This window comes from Excalfactoria chinensis, chromosome 13 (assembly GCF_039878825.1).
Source record: "Excalfactoria chinensis isolate bCotChi1 chromosome 13, bCotChi1.hap2, whole genome shotgun sequence".
NCBI classification, from domain to species: Eukaryota; Metazoa; Chordata; class Aves; order Galliformes; family Phasianidae; genus Excalfactoria; species Excalfactoria chinensis.
In genome coordinates this window covers 1,978,480-1,994,492 of record NC_092837.1, presented here as the reverse complement: position 1 = coordinate 1,994,492, position 16,013 = coordinate 1,978,480, and the positions used below count along the sequence as shown (strand labels likewise).

At 45.4% G+C, this 16,013-nt stretch overlaps 1 protein-coding gene and 1 long non-coding RNA gene across 10 annotated transcripts in view; one reads left to right on the top strand and one right to left on the bottom strand.

Moving 5' to 3' along the window:
* The window catches only part of FSTL4 (follistatin like 4), a 183,677-nt gene extending 175,089 nt beyond the window's left edge, over positions 1–8,588 (top strand). For all 7 annotated transcript variants that reach the window (XM_072348399.1, XM_072348398.1, XM_072348396.1 and 4 more), the window contains 2 exons: positions 2,229–2,338; positions 5,273–8,588. In XM_072348399.1, coding sequence (XP_072204500.1) covers positions 2,229–2,338; positions 5,273–5,972 — 810 coding nt within the window. In that variant the 3' untranslated portion in view covers positions 5,973–8,588. The remainder of the gene's footprint in view (positions 1–2,228; positions 2,339–5,272) is intronic.
* LOC140258270 (uncharacterized) lies at positions 2,682–12,102 on the bottom strand. 3 transcript variants are annotated; one of them, XR_011905222.1, is made up of 3 exons: positions 12,006–12,102; positions 4,244–4,314; positions 2,682–2,790 (listed from the first exon to the last, which is right to left on the bottom strand). It is a non-coding gene; the product is annotated as an uncharacterized lncRNA (long non-coding RNA). The 3 variants fall into 3 exon arrangements; XR_011905224.1 differs by lacking the exons at positions 2,682–2,790; positions 4,244–4,314 and adding exons at positions 5,058–5,321; positions 5,400–5,592; XR_011905223.1 differs by lacking the exons at positions 2,682–2,790; positions 4,244–4,314 and adding exons at positions 5,058–5,321; positions 5,530–5,592.
* Between the last annotated feature and the right edge of the window lie 3,911 nt (positions 12,103–16,013).

The following is a 16,013-nucleotide window of genomic DNA, read 5'->3' as shown; positions in this document are numbered from 1 at the left end:
ACAGCTTTTAATGTAGAAGTCCATGTTTTCTGCCTATGCACTAAATGGTTTCTTGTTTTCCTTAAACTCTGTTTATTTTGTTGCTTCCCCCTGCCTTTTATTCTTTCCCAGTGGTGGTGGCACAGTGACATTCTTCTTGGAGTAAAATGCAAGGCCATAGCACGGGAGGTAGTTTGTTCATTGCTTCAGAAAGCTGTGTATTATGAAGTAAAAAGGTGAAGTCATTGGAAGTGTTCTGTAAATCCAGCTTCACGTCTTCTCCCCCAAAAATAAAAGAAGCAGAAAATAAAATGAAAAAGAAAATAGAAAGAACTCTCAAGGGCATGAAAGAGGCATAAAGAGCAAAATAGGACCTGAGGGACATGTTCTGTGTCTGTGACTCTGCTTTTTGCTGCCTGGAGCTGCCTGTGCTCAGCACCATTGTGGGCTCCCAGGGCACGGCAGTGCACATGGGCTTGGCCATCCCAATTAGCTTCCTCTTCTGTATGGCCCTATGGGATTTGTTCATCTCGTGTCAGTGGCACAGCAGTGTTAAGTGTAGGCATCTAATTGGGCGTTTTGCTGCTGCTCTATGTCATATGACAAATTAACACCAGCCCTGATCTGATCTATCCAGACGTTCCCTTCTGCAGTAGTAAATTTCCAGCACTTGCTGCCCAACCTTTCCAGGCAACAGAAGAAGGGTGAATGTTTCCTGTAGCACAAAATCTGTTTCTGGGGCTGTATAACAGCATACCCTAACAGTGTGGGGAAGGGGTCTGTGCTTTCTGACCCGAAAACAGCACATGCAGAGGATGCACTGTGGGCACTTTCAGGGTAAGACACCAGAAACAGAATGGAGGCAAAAGGAAAAAGGGTTCTTGAGGCACAGCTGCCAACTCACCTCACCTGGAGACTGCAGTGCGCTGTATGGGGTATAAGGAGACAAAATGGGCTCTCTTTACTCTCCCTGACTTAATTTCCTCCATCCAGCTGTGAGAGGTTTCTGTAATTAAAGGAGAGGTGTCTCAAGCATGTGATTATTGAGAAGAACACACCATCTGCACAGCTGGAAACTTGTTATGAAGCTCCAGCTCTGATAGTGCTTTCTGTTATCGTTATAAAGTGCAGTTACGCATGTGGTGAGTGAGATCAGCATCCACACCAGCAGATCCTTTTTGGTTCTTTTCCCCACTGTCTTTCCCAAAAGGTGACGAGCAGCTCATTTGGTGAAGTTCATTCACGAGACCAGCAGAAATGCCATAATTTATTGATTGATTGATTGATTTTAACAAAAAATGCTATTGTGGAAGCTGGCCTAAATTTCCACCAGCTCTTGGGTGTCAGAGGTTTGTCACATGGCCCATGAAGCTGACTGAGGGGATGCTGTTGTTTGGCCATGATGAGCTGCTGGGAAGGAAATGTGCAGTGCTGTCTGTGGCCCCAAGAAAGCACTGTGCAAGAACAGACATCTTTCTTGAGCAGTTTAATTGGAAGAAATCTAAATGACGTGGCCAGAACGGCTTCCTGAACTAAACCTTGAAAGACTTTAGCATTTCCTCAATGAATTATGTGGCCATAAATTCACAGCAACTGCTGTTGCACAGGCAGAGTATCCTAATGAATGGACTGAAGTCATCTTGAGCCAAGCAAACTGTTTGAGAACATTTTAAGTATTGAAAGCAGCTTCTCTGTGTCTGGTGAGGAGTCTCTGGCAGTGGAAAGGTCTCTGTGCTGGGGGACAGAATGGGAGGAACTGGAGAAGGGACTTAGTCACAGCCCATGAGTCCTGCATGGTGTGGCAGATGGATGGACAGGTCTTCTCCTTCAAAGTGATAATTGAGTGCTGTGAGTTAGCGGCTAAGCCTTCAGGCTGGTAAATCATCACTCTGCACCTAAGTGAGATTAATAAATATGACCATGAACTAAATGTTTATTTTAGACAGTGAGGAATAAACTATTGTGGTCTTTGTGCTGTCATGCTATTTCAGCTCCCGCATGACTGCTCTTTCTCGCAATATAAACATCTTATGAAAGCAGAGTTGTGTACTTGCCTTACAAATGTCAAGCCTCAAATACTATTTATTAGCCCACTTTTTCGAGGCAGCTACACCAAACAGGATTTTGAAGTCGTTAATCAACTTGAGTCTACCACATCCTTGGGAAAAGCCAAGGTACCATGTTTGACCGTGTAATCTGTATTTACCTTTCTGCCTCAGTCACTGCTTCCCTGTGTGTATTTATTGCAGGTGATCCCAGAGGCGAGCGCAGGGGAGGAGCAGCACGTTATCCGCACGCCGTTCAAAGGAGTGGATGACTTCTTTATACCACCTACAAATCTTATTATTAATCATGTTAGGTAAGAAATTACCTTAATGAATAGCGACGGTTGCCACACTGCTCGCTGCTAGTGGGATCTGCCAAACAACCCTACAGCACTTTACAACTGTTAATAAATGTGTGGCGGAGCTAAATACTCTTCTTATCATTTTCACACACACACAAAAAAAAGGAGAAATTATTGAGCACATTGGTTGTTATACAGCAGCTCAGTGAGACAGAAAGGAACAAATCTCAGCCTCACTTGGCCCTGGCGTTAGGGTTCAAACCTTGGCTTGGCCAGCCATGCCTCTGTGCAGCATTGCCCTGGTGTGTTGGTGCCAGAAACACAAAGGGAAGCCAATTTTCCACCCAATCTTGAAGTTGCTTCTTGGATCAAAGATTTATTGCCATTAGTGGTAAAGGTTTGCCCTACTTGAGGCATAAAGCATGGCTCTTCCATGTTTCCAGCTGCTTGTTCAAATGTGGGCTCTGTATGGGAAGAGCAGAAAAAAAACGATATGCTGTGCATGTTAAAAACAAGAAAAAAAAAAAAAAAATCACTTCTCTGAACCATCAGTTTTGAATGTTAATGTGATGTAGTGGTTAATGAGATTTTATAACTAACATACTAATAACTTAGAGTAATACTGACTGCTTCCCAGCAGGAACAGGAAGCTTCCCATTAAAGTTATCAAAATGGATGATAACTTCACAGCAATTTATACTCTTCCTACCACGTTACAACAACTGCTTAATCATCTCCTGTCACCAATACAGTCTAACTAAGTTAAACTCTCCAGAAATCACAATTAAGTCCTTACATTAAGCTTAGGTTCCCTGCAATGCTCACTGAGGACAGAGGGTCACACTTAAATGATTTGGGGTTAAATGTGATATAAAATAACAAACTAACTTCGCTTGCTAAGACATAAAATAAGCCATACTTCATGGCTGTCACTCTTCATTTTCCCCTACCTCCTCCTTCCAGTTTGCTTTTAAACCACTGTTATAAGTGAGAATAGTGCAAGGCTGTGTGGCTGCTGAATGTTATGTATTGGGATGAGGTGGCACATCCTGGGTTCGAACAGTTTTACTTTGCTCCTTTTCTGTGTTGTTTTTCCTTTGCTGGTTATGTGTGGGTTTTTTCTTGCTCCAGTACAATTCATCAGCTGCAAACAGCCCATCTTCCTTGAGAAGCATGAAATGTAGGCAATTGCAGATAGGTTTCCCTGTGCAAAGCAGAGAACGCTGCGCCTAATTTCCTATTTCATTTGTTCAGGGCCAGATCTTTCTCAGTTCTCTCTCACCTTCAGCACAAAAAATAATTGCTCACAGTCTAATGAGACTTAGTGGGATCGTGTGCTAAATTCTGCACTCAGAACAGTAAATGGTGATACCAGCATTTCCCAGGAAGGTGAATATTTAAGCCATCTCTCCCAAGAGCCCAAAAATATTTGTATGCAAATATCCCTGCACATGTATTTTGGCTGCCTGTTATTTCAGATGGATATCTGGAAAGGTATCCGTGCACATAAGCTCCAAGGGTAGGTTGCTGTCTATTAAAATCTCTCTAGGTAAGTGCAAGGTTCTCATTGAGATTTTGCATCACAGATCTCACACGAGCACTGAGCCTCTTCTGCAGCTCTGTGCACCCTGGATACGTGCTGACCCACTTCTTTAAATCAAAGTTCACAATAAGAACATTATTTTTTCAACTTCTTCAGGCGTTTGGCCAAGGATTGAGGAAGTCTCAAGAAAAAAAATAAACTAAATACGCTGTGAGAAAAAGCATCTTTTAAGGTGTACTTAAAATGCATTCAGCCAAGGGAAGCATAAGTGTCGTATCCAATTTCCCCACACACAGTGCACTACGAATCTCTGCTGCGTGTATTTTGTGAAGTCTTTAATGGATGCGAGTATAATGGGAAAATGGAAGGCTTACCCAGTGATTTTCATGGGATCATACACTGCATTGGATGTGAAATCATTGCTGAGCATCTCATTGACGGATGGCTAAAAAAAAATAAACACAGTGTTTTAAGCAAAATAGCTATTATCTGCATGTAGGCACAGTACTCCATGTTTCTAAAAGCAATTTTACATCATTCAGGGAAAAGATGCAAAACTAAGCACTCGCTTCATTTCCTTCCCTCTGCACTGAATGGCTGAAAAGAGTGCCAGTGTAAAATCAGGTTGTTTAAGTCAGTACCAGTGACCTGTGAATCCAGGGGAACACAAACAGGCTGCTTCCATGGGCTCCGCTCAAATTAAGCTGAAACCTTTCCTGGCTCTTCCTGACCTCTTCTTTTTTCGGCCTGTCTTCAGCAGAGGTCAGCTGTGCTGCAACCTACATCTCTCAGAGATCATTTATTCTCTGTCTGCTCACTGCTGTCTGCCCTCGCTGGAGTAAGAAAACAAAGACACTTTTCTTCAGCCCACCTTTGCTCGTTCTGCTCACTGAGAACCTTCCAGGCTGGTGGAACAGGCTGCTGTACCCTCTGATGCTCCAGTTTAGGACGCAGGGTTGGGCACTCTGTAGTTACTTACATAGAGCTGCTCTCCACCCAACCTGACAGATGCCATATGTTGAGCAATTTCCTGTTTCAGGATTGAAGGTCTTGAGCGCATAACGAATTACACCCTTCTAAAAGGGAAACAGATTGAATATGTAGCTTGTTAGTGCCTGCCCACAGAACACCCCAAGCTCTGATGTCATTGTTACTGAGACATGGAATCTGGAGGATGTGAGCCAAGCAAAGCACACACTCAAGCTTCCAGCATCAGGTTGCTAATTGTAACCAAATTCCTTCTTTAGGAGCACTGAAACAGGAGAGGTTTCTTGCTGAAAGCAGGCAGCATTATTGCACACAAAATGAAGAGGACAGAATTTCCCACTTTTGCTGACTTTCCTCTTTCTCTGAGTATATCTGAGTCTCTGGAGATGACTTCAGTGTCACATTTTCTCTTTCAGGTTTGGCTTCATTTATAACAAATCGAAACCCGCCATCCACAAGATTGACCTGGAAACAGTAACCCACATCAAGACCATCAGCTTCAGGAACTACAGCTGTGCACCACAGACCATGGCCTACACCCACCTGGGGGGGTATTTCCTGGTGCAGTGCAGGGACCGGTGGGGGGCTGCTGCCCCACAGCTCCTCATCGACAGCGTCACCGATGCCGTCATTGGCACCAATGGCGCCGTGCTGGGCACACCGCACATCTCACCTGATGGGCGCTTCTTGGTCAGCGCAGATGGGGATGGAGGCAGGATCCAGGTCCAGACTGTGACTGTCCAGGGGGAAATCAAGTTGATTTATGACTTACAAACAAACATACACGTATCTGATCTGACATTTCAACCCTCCTTCACCGAAGGCAATCAGTACTATATATATGCGACTTCACATTTGCAAACAGATGTGCTTTTCGTGGAGCTGTCAACGGGGAAAATGAATGTACTGAAGAATTTAAAGGACCCTATCGCATCCAAAGACTGGCCCTGGAGCAGCTACAACAGAATTATGAAAGACAGTGGGTTGTTTGGACAGTATCTCATTACACCAGCTAAAGATTCACTGTTTGTTATAAATGGGAGGCAAAACACGTTACGCTGTGAGGTTTCAGGTATAAGGAGGGGTAACACAGTGGTCTGGGTTGGGGAGGTATGAAGGGGCAGCAGCAGCAGAGCCTTTGGCAGACAGCACCAGTCGGACCTTTATGCTGCAACAAGTGAGCAGTAGCATTGTATATTTTCACAATGGGGGAAAAAAAAAAAAGAAAAAAAAGAAAAAACAAACCAACCCTGTATAGGCTTCATGGTACAACACTGGTCTACTTGCAAGTTTTATAATACAAGGTATGCTCTGCTAATAGGAAGCGGTTTTGAAGGGATATTTTTTTATTTGGGGGTATGAGTTGTGGTTATGAGAAAAATGCTGGGAAGCAAATATCTCCACTGAGCTACCACATAAAGCCACAAAACTTCCTTAGTGATTCTGTAGAACAAAACCAATGTTGAGTTTCCATATTGAAGGGCTTTTTGTTACATTCACACCACCCGTTCTCTCCCTACCCGCCATGCCAGCTGCCCTGCTTAACGTCTGCAGCTAAAATACATGAAGACAAAGGAAAATAACCATCAGGGAGCAGTTTTCAAACCACAGAGACCTGGGAGAGAGATTTAAATGGAAACCGATCCATTTTCTCTGCAGGTTGGCTTTGGGAGGATTCGTGGCTGTGGTTTCAGGAAGAGGCATAACAGAAATAGTAACTGTCAGCTCTCTGTCTTTGGTGCTTTATTTTGCTCCTGGTACTACTGAAAGCAATGTTATGAGCCCTGCCTCTTCTAATGCATACGTGTAAGATTGCATAGGAGAAATTCAGCATGAAATATCCAGGCCATTAGAGTGCATAAAAGCCAGGAAGGACTGGGGGGGTAACATTTTGTTAAATATATATAGAAAGAGAGAGACAATATGAGGGTGTTAGTCCTTAAGCAGCTTGTGAGTGTGGTCGGCTTGGGCACAGGATGCAAAATCTGCTCTTCAGAGGGCAGAGAAATTAATCACAGTTGGTCCCATAGGAGGCAGCAGCACTTCTGGAAGTTGCTGGTTGCTCTTATCAAATATTTAGTAGTGCTGAAGTCGCTAGGCTCTTCATAAAATAACCACAATGAGAGAGGGTATTTTAAGCAGAAAACTCATTTTCTAGCTGTAGCCTTCACTTGCCTGTTTCTTTTTAGGCATTCTGGGAAATCATTCTTTGTTTTTTTCCTCCTTATTTCCAGTACACTCGTTTATAGTCAATTATCTTTTAGTTATGAGCAAAGAAGTTCATGTAAAACCAGCAGAATTACCCTAGAATGCAACAGCTGGCATCAAGAAATTCCACTTCAGTTCCCATAAAAACTTAGATCCATTTGGTAAGACATAAAAACTTTTCTAGCTGCTTTTCTGTAACTTTCTATATTCATTACTGTGAAGTAATCAGGGCAGGAGCAGCTCTGGCTCACAAATGGTGCAAGCCATGGGAGAACCACAGCCACCATGCTCAGCCAGCCACGAGCAGTTGGATCTCAGCACTGCTTTGAAACATGGCCTTGATGTGGGGGCAAGCTCTCCCCAGAGGTAAACATCTGCTGCGTCAGAGCCGTGCACTGCCCTTTTGGAAGATCCAGCTCCTTTTGAGAATGACCCTATTGCTAGAGTTGTATGGAAACAAGTGCTGCACAAACACATCCAGAGATACTTAGAGGCACAGTAATTATTTTCCAGCAGAGGTGCTTAAAGTCAACCATTTCACAATGCACACAGAGGGACTTAAAGTGAGAAGGATGCAGACTTGCAATCTGCGCTTTACGTGTTCAATTGTAGCACCAAGAGAAAAGCATTTCAGCATGGCTGTAGGCCTGAAGTAATTTATACTATTTCAGTTCTATAGAAAACATATACAGATCTGCTCAGACAGACAAAGGAGATGAATCCTATGAATTCATTCAACACAGCATCCTTTAAACTGCCCTTCAACACCCATAGGCTTAAACCTACATGTATTGTCACTGATGAGCCATAGGGGTTAGAAGAGACTATCCCCTCATTGCAGCACAGGCATATGAAAGAGATTGGCGTAGCCTTCCCTTAGCAATGCATGGTGTCCATGATTTTCTACTCATCTGGTTAGGAAACATACCCATGTCAAGAAAAGGAGGAGACCAGCTTTGTAAGTACCTTTAAATATGCACAACTCCTTTCTTGAACAAAGCTGTATCCATACATTGCAGTCATCTGAAACGTGTTTTACTGAGGCCAAACACTGCTCTCGTGTTCTCTTTTATGACTTCTTGAATATTTTGTTATGCCTATGTTTCCCTGTAGAGACGTCCATTGTGTCATAGATCAAATATTACTTTTCTAAGAATATTTAAAAGAAGAAAAAAAAAAACAAAAAAAAACAACAAGAAACAAAAGCTGTAAATATCTGTTCAGGTAAATATTCTTGAGGCTGGTTTATCTATAGGCTGTGAAAGATGTGTAACAGACCTCACTCCTCCCCGTTTGTCGCAAGATATTGGAATAGCGTTCACTTGAAAACTCCCACTTGGACCTTCCAAAGATGTTCCCTTTCTTCCCCCTCAGCCCAAGTTCTGGTGATGTGTTTTCTAAATTATCCTAATGGTTATATATCATACTTAGAAAATGAAGTACAACTTAGATTGTCCACACAACTTGTGAACAGCTCCAACGACGGTCAGTTCTGACATTAAAGTGCTGCACATTTGTTACTCGGATTTTATTTTTTGTTCCAACACAGATTTTATCCATACTCAGAAAGCGTTTCATTCATTCCTTGCCTTCCAGCTCTATCAGAAGGAGGCTGTACTGCCTTCTCTGCCCTTTCTTTCCCACTCTTTGTGTGCTCCACCAGTTACCAATCTATACCCAATAAATGGACTGATTGATCACAGTGGTTAATTGGAAGGAAACTGAAGTAACAATGGTTTAGTTCTTCTATACAAGTTGGGTATTCTGACATAGGGTCACAGGAAAAAAAAAGATGGCCCCCTGCTTGACAATTAGACTCTTGTCCCAAGATCAGATGCATTTTCCAATCAGTGCTGAGGTTTAATAGCAAATACTGCAATGTAACTGCATACTGTACTGCAACTACTGTCTTCCCTTAGCATTCCCCTCAACATTGCCATTTTCTAAATGGGTATTGTTACTTAACCTCTCTACCTGTGCAGCCCAACAACTGATCAGAAACTGCCCACGTGTGATGTTATTACTTGGAGAGAAAAGCTACAAGTGCCTTAAGATGAAAACTGACAACACATCAAGTCTTTTTCTTTATCACCACATGAAGTAACGCAGTTCCAAAAGGTATCAGTGGGCAGAGGTTGGCATTGCCATGGGGTCGGTGCTAACTGGAGACCTGCTGAGTGCTGAGCTGCTCAGCCAAAAGAGACCTGGCCACATTGAAATACCCAACAGCAGAAGGGATTCAGCCATTGGGCCGTGCTGACCCCATGAACATGACTCTGACGTGAGACACAGCAGTCCTGATGACCTGTCGACAAGTGCTTGTTCACTTGATTTACACCATGATTATATCTTAATTACTGCAGTGCCCAGCAGCGTGCTTGGCACTGTGTAAAGCAGATTGAGAGGCCAAGCACCCTACTCTGTGAGGAGAAAACAACCAATTCCCCACCTGACTTTACAGCAGGTCAACAAATCAGATAAAGCAGGACCTGGGGCTGGGTGAGAGCTAGGGGTTGATGTGAGCGCACAGCCTGGCTATTCATTAACAGTGCAATGCTGACATGACACATTGCCTGTATGTGTTTCTCCTTTTGCCCATTCAGGGCATTATTTCAACCAGACTTACACAGAGTGAATCACGTGACTGTTCTTTGCTCTTTGTTAAACCCCTGGGACTGGCCAACTTGTCCTCAGAGCAGTCCATTAAGTGACTGGTGCTATGAATCAGTGCTGCATGTTTGGATCATTTCCCCCTTAGAAAACATTGGGTAAGTCATAGAATTCTGGGATCACTACAGTTGGAAGGAGCACTAAGTTCAATTAGTGTGACCATCAATAGGTCACCACACTGCTGAACCACATCCCTCAGTGCAATATCTTCCCTTTTTTGCAACACCCTCAGGGACAGCGACTGCCCCATTCCCTGGGCAGCCTGTGCCAGGGCATGACTGCTCTTTGGAGAAGCCATTTCTCCTGATACCCTAATATCTACTGTCTGCTTCTTTGAACCTTTGTTTGCATCCTGCAAGGCAAGTAGCCAGCATGGGGCTTCCATTCTGGATTACATCTGACATCACCTTTATTGCCTGACTCACTGCTTTGAACTTTCCTTTTTGAATGCATTCCCCAAACACTTGGAAGCAGGGAAATCTCTTCCTGGAGACCAGGGAAGCTCTTGTGTTCCTACTAAGGAAGATGTGCTGCAGCTGTGTCTGGTACTGAGCACAAGATGAGCTCATGGCCAGGCCCAACCAGCTGGGGAAGCAAGGACCATTTGCTCCAATCTGCTCCAAGAGCACACTGACACTGAAGTGTAACTCATTTCCAACCCACTGCAACCAAGGGGCTGGTTCATTCAATGAACAAAATAGAAAGCATGTTTCACACCACCCTGAAAGCAGAAGCTTGCAGGCAGGCCATTTTACCTCTGCTTACATGTGGAAACATCCCCAGAATGCAAAGCCACTGCTGCAGGCACCAGCGTGAGCAGATGGGACTAACAGCCCATGTGGGACAGGAGTAGCACAGAACTGCCGTGGCCCTAGCCCTATCCAATCACTGGATGGCCACACTGATGCCCAAAGCTCTTCATGCATTGCTTCAGCACTCCTATGTGCCTCACTGTAAGGCCCTTGGGTACCGTTTGTCCTCCCAGGCATGACTGGCTCATAGAGCAGCACTGCTTTCCTACGTTTTCTTTAAGTAATTTTATTCTTCCTTCATAGTAAGAAGAAATATTCTTCTTGAAAAGGGATGAAAGCTCTTGCTAGTGGCACAGAAAGCAAAGGTAAACTAAGGGGCTCTCACCATTCTTATGTCTTAGAGCCAGGGAAATACAGAGGAGTATGGGGGGCACAGAATCATAGAATTGCTCAGGCTGGAAAAGACCTTAAAGATCATCAAGTCAGCCCACAACCCAACCATACCACCCTAACTAAGAACCCTCTGCTGAATCATGTCCCTGAGCACTTATTACTTTGGTATTATCAGAATGCTTGTAGCTACAAGGCAAGGGGGGGGGGGGAAGAAAGAGAAGACAAGACGAGGAGAGGAAAGAATGAAGAGAGAAGGAAAAAAAGAACGGAAAAAGGAAAAAAGTTCGTTGTTGATTTTTAACAATGAAGGAGCAGGAAGGCAGGTGCCAGGAAATTTTAAATCTAAAGAAAAAAGAGCCTGTTCGTTCATAAGTTCAAACACTCCCCCCCCCCCCCCCCCAGTCCCTTTGAGCACAGCTGCACTCCCAGAGCCTGGTGCCTGCAGTAACAGGTGCTGCGCTGAGCTGCGCACCCAGCATTGCATTGCATTGCACTCCGGTCTTACTCCTACACAGAGAACTACTTTAAAATACAGCACTGAAAACCCAGCATAAAGGTCAGCATTGCCAAACCATCGAAGAAACACAGACCAACATCGTGCACCGTCATTTTTTGGCTAGCAAAAGCGGCACAGAGCAGCCAGAGCCCAGCACGTATCAGCACTTCAAACAGGGGGGAGGGGAGGTTGCTGTGATTATTTGTTTATTTGCGTTTAGAAGGAAAAACAGCAACTCCTGCACTAAACAAGCAGTTTTAGCACAGCTTCAGACAGCGCACCATGGTGTAAAAAAGCACGGAGTCTCCATACTGCTAAGCACGCGTGTGGGGAAAGTTACCATTGCATCCCTACAGCTCAGCACCAGAACTGAGCTCCCCCTGCTGGGAAGGCACTGAGCCCACCCCCCCCCCCCCCCATATCCCCCCAGACACACAGCACCCACTGCCCCATCCCCACGGCTCGGCCAGAGGGGACAGCCCAAGCAGGTAGGAGCCCCCGAACGAGGGCAGGACAGCAGCAAAGAGCTTGCTATTCCATCCATTGAGTCCAAAACCCAAACGCTTTTGTCAAGACTTAAGTACAGAAGAGCAAAGAACAACGTTGATTTGCATATAAATAGTCAAATACCTGAGTCCAGCCACAGTGTTGTGTGGATCCCCCCCATCCATGCCGAGCTCCATGGCGTCCTGTAAGCACCACCCCGGAGACAGCACCGAGAATAAAGGCAGCTCCCACCGGGCATCACAGGTGGAATGCATTTGTATTTACTTTGCAGCAGCACCTGGTGTGTGAGAGGGGTGGGAGCCAATCCCGCAAAGTGCTTTCTCTAGAAACACTGTAAATGGCTCCTTTGTTTTTTTCCTGCCTATTTCACGGTAAAACTTAACAAACTTGTGCTGACGTCTGGTTCATCCTTTTGGAGTGGCTGGTGACTGCAGACCACCCCCTTTTTGCAGACTGCACTCAACGGCTTCTTAAGATGTGCTTACAGCTGTGTGGGGTGCAGTGGGTTTGGGGCACTGGGGGCTGGGAGGGGTGAGCTGCGGCTGTCCTGCTCCATTCCAATGGCTCTGCTGTTCCTCTGTCATTCATAATTACAAATTTGGCCTGGCAAGAACAAGTCTGCCTTCAAATGGAGCCATTGGAACGCTGAGACACAGATGGCTGATTATTGAAATGTCTGATGGCATCTTTGTAAGAGTCCTGCGGCAAAAGGAAGTGCTTCTGACAAGCATTATTTGCTGAAACAAATTCCATTTAATTAAGACACAAGGTCTGCGTTGAAAGACTGCTTGTCAACAGTGCTAACTGCAGCAAACATTGCTAGAGGTTATGCTTCGCATTAAGGCTGAGCAGTAAAGGACGGACTTTGCAAAGAGGTTCTGAAGCCCTCCTGAGCAGCAGGGCTCAGCTGGTCCTTTTCCTTGTGTGCTCTCCAACCTTCAAAGCTCAAATCAGTGCTGGTGAAAACACCCAGCTTCAGAGGTTAAATCCTCTCTGCCCCCTCAAAGCTCATTCCTGCTCTGTGGGGTGTGTAGAGCTCCTACACCCCTGGGCCCCACCTGCAGCTCCAGCCCTCATGATGGCACTTCGGAGGCTGCAGGACCACGCATTCTGAGCACCACTACAGCGAGGGGGGTTACAGGCAGAGCAGCAGCCCGAGGTCTGCAGTGTCCCATATGGCAGTAAAGCTACTCAAGGAGAAATTATGCAGATAGCCAACATGCTTGAGCTGAGATGAATTATGTCGAAAACATCAGCACAAGCAGCAGTCAATTTGTGTTACGGTCAACGACCGCAGCTTCATTTGTTTTCTCCTCTCATAGGCCCCTGGGGAGCCCCAGGGCTGGGATGTGGTAATGAACACCCCAGAGCTCCTCCATCCACACCCAGCACGGATGGGAAGAAGTTTGCTCCTAACAGCTATTGTGCAGGCAGTGCATGTTTACCCAGCAGGGCTGGCACCTTGCTTTGCGGAGGTAGCAGAAGGCACTGGGATAGCAGGTTGCAGCATGGGGAGAACAAGGGCAGCAGTGAAGGTGCTGTCTGATTTCTGCAGTTTGGATGTGGGCTGACCCCCAGTTCTTGCTGCTCTCCCGCTGCTCCCAGCCATGTTGCAGGATCTGCTTCCACTCCATGCCATCGCCACATCAAGGGAGCAGGCAGTTAGTAGATGCATCTGCCTGCAGTCTTACCTAAAACAAAGGTACAGCAAAAAGCAAAACCTGGCTCCTCTCCCTCCTACAAGCCATGAGCCCATTGCCTGCTGCAGGTAGACTTCTCCCAGTGCTGCCCAAGCAGTGGATGTGGAGCGTGGTGGGGTTCTGGAGGATGCTGTCCCACAGAGAATTCCCATGATTTCTTTTTCTCCATCAAACTTCTTCCTCACCCAGAAAGATATGGAGAAAGAAATCCCTCTCCTGGTGCAGGGGGCTCATAAAGCAAAGATGCACTCACCAAAATCCGGGTACCTTCACAGCCTCAGCCCCAGGGGTGCCTTTTCCCAGCCAGCCTTTATTACCCGAACTAATGTCCCGACTGGCTTCCAAGTAAATAAAAGCCTTCATCTTACTCTCCATGGCATTGTGTGAACAGATTTCTCCTTGGTCTGTCTGTTTCCTCTAAAATAGAACGTGGCTACTGTTCAGAACAGCATTTGTTATGATGGAGTCACTGCAGATGAATGAGATCATCCCTGCAGGGCGCTGGGGCGCACAGAGCTGCAGGTCAGTGTCCCTTTTCCTGAGGTCAGCAGCCTGCACTGCCCCATCCCAGGAGGCACCACTGTGGGACAGGGGAAAATACTTTGGGCAGCAGCGATGGATGTCACCGCACTCCCACATTCTCATTGTTTTCTATTTTTCATGCCTCTGTTGTTTAGCATTTGCAATGCAGGGATGCCCAGCTTGTTCCCTGCCCATGGCCAGACCTGTGCTAAGGGACAGCCTTGGCTCCTGGGAAGTTCTTGGCTTGGCATCAGTCTGAACCTTTTCCCTCAAATCCATGTTGTAAAACATGGCAGCACTCCCCCAGAACAACAGAATTTGCTGAGCACTTGCTATGGCTCCAAGTAATGAGCAACAGGAGTGAAAATATGAGCCTCTTGTGACCAACAGAAAAGGGCTTTGTCATCTTTTGTGACAGAATAAAGCAGGTACATGTCTAAAACTGACATCTTCACCTTCCTGCAGCCTCACAGGCAGCACAGCCCTGCCATCACTGATGCCTTTTAAACCTATTGCAGCTCTTCCCAATGTGGTGCTTTAATCAGCATTTTCTCACTGAGCTCACACGTCTTTCAGCCTTCATGCAGCAAATGAAGTTCCCCTCCAGCTGCCACCTCCTCACTTGACCAAAACTCTCCATGTGTTCATTGGGAACGGCTCCAGGTTGGCACGGCCCCATGCTGGACCCAAAAGGTGGTCCTGTGGGATTGGAGACCATAACTGGTGGTTGCACCTCAGTAGAGCAAGTCACACCACGTTGACTTGATGTATGAGTGCAGGAAGAAGGAGTGGGAAGAAACAAGGAGACTTTAGCAGAGATAAATAGGATTTACAATGCTGTCATCTCCAGCAACTTTGGCGTTTCAATTCATTAAAAGTCTAGACAAATTAGATGTTTGTATTCATTTAAAATAATTTCTCCTCTTTGACCTAGCTTAATTTATCACATTACTTCTTTCTGCTGTGCTTAGAAAGGCTGCTGTTTAAAAGGACCCAAAGGAATATATGAGTAAAATATTAAGTAGTTATCGCTAACAACGCAGAGCATTAAAACCCAGCACCACAGCTTTCCTGCAGCTACTTTTGCCCAGCCCAACAGAAAGCACTCTCCTGCAGATACAGGATCTGTATTTGTGGTGGTGTTAGAGCCGGGGCACCTCATGACAGTCTACTACTAACACACATATCTCATGAGCTCCACTGTAGTCACTGCAGAGGAACAGCAGCAGCAAAGGGGAAGTCCTGCACATCACCGTAAAGCAATACTGATCTGCTATTTTCTTTTCTGCTATATTTCTAATAAAAATCTTCCTTGCCCTATATTTCATTTTCTATGCTTCCACCTTTCTGCCATTTTGACGGGTGTTCTGCAATTCCGTTGGTAAGGAGCTGTGCTTCAGTAGAAGCTGCAGCCTGTGCTCATGTGGGGCAGACACACAGTGAGAAGCCCCAGAGAGAAAGGAGTTCAATATAAGGAAGGTTCAAAGGTGACTGACAGCTATGATGGCTCTCCTAATGTTGCATTCCATACATACATATGTGTATATATATATACATGGTATATTCTAGTGGCTCCCTGAAGATGATGTGGGTTTTCTTTACATTTTGTGGAGTCATGGCAGTGTTCCTCTATTCCTCCTGCAGTGTTGAAGTCTTTGACGTGGCATTAATGCTGTTTTAGCCTTTCCTTATTAGCAGCCTTTTAAAGCAGCCTTAATTTAAATGCATGCTTTTGCTGCTTAATGTCATGTGTTTCCCAGGTGAGAAGGCTCTTCATGTCACGACCACCATCTGTTGGCTGTCTGAGACGTTCAGGGGATCGTTCCATGTAGTCGGATCTGATTTCTGCCTGAAATCCCTGCTCCTTGCTCTGGATGGCATCCAGGAAACACCTGTGATTTTTCATTTT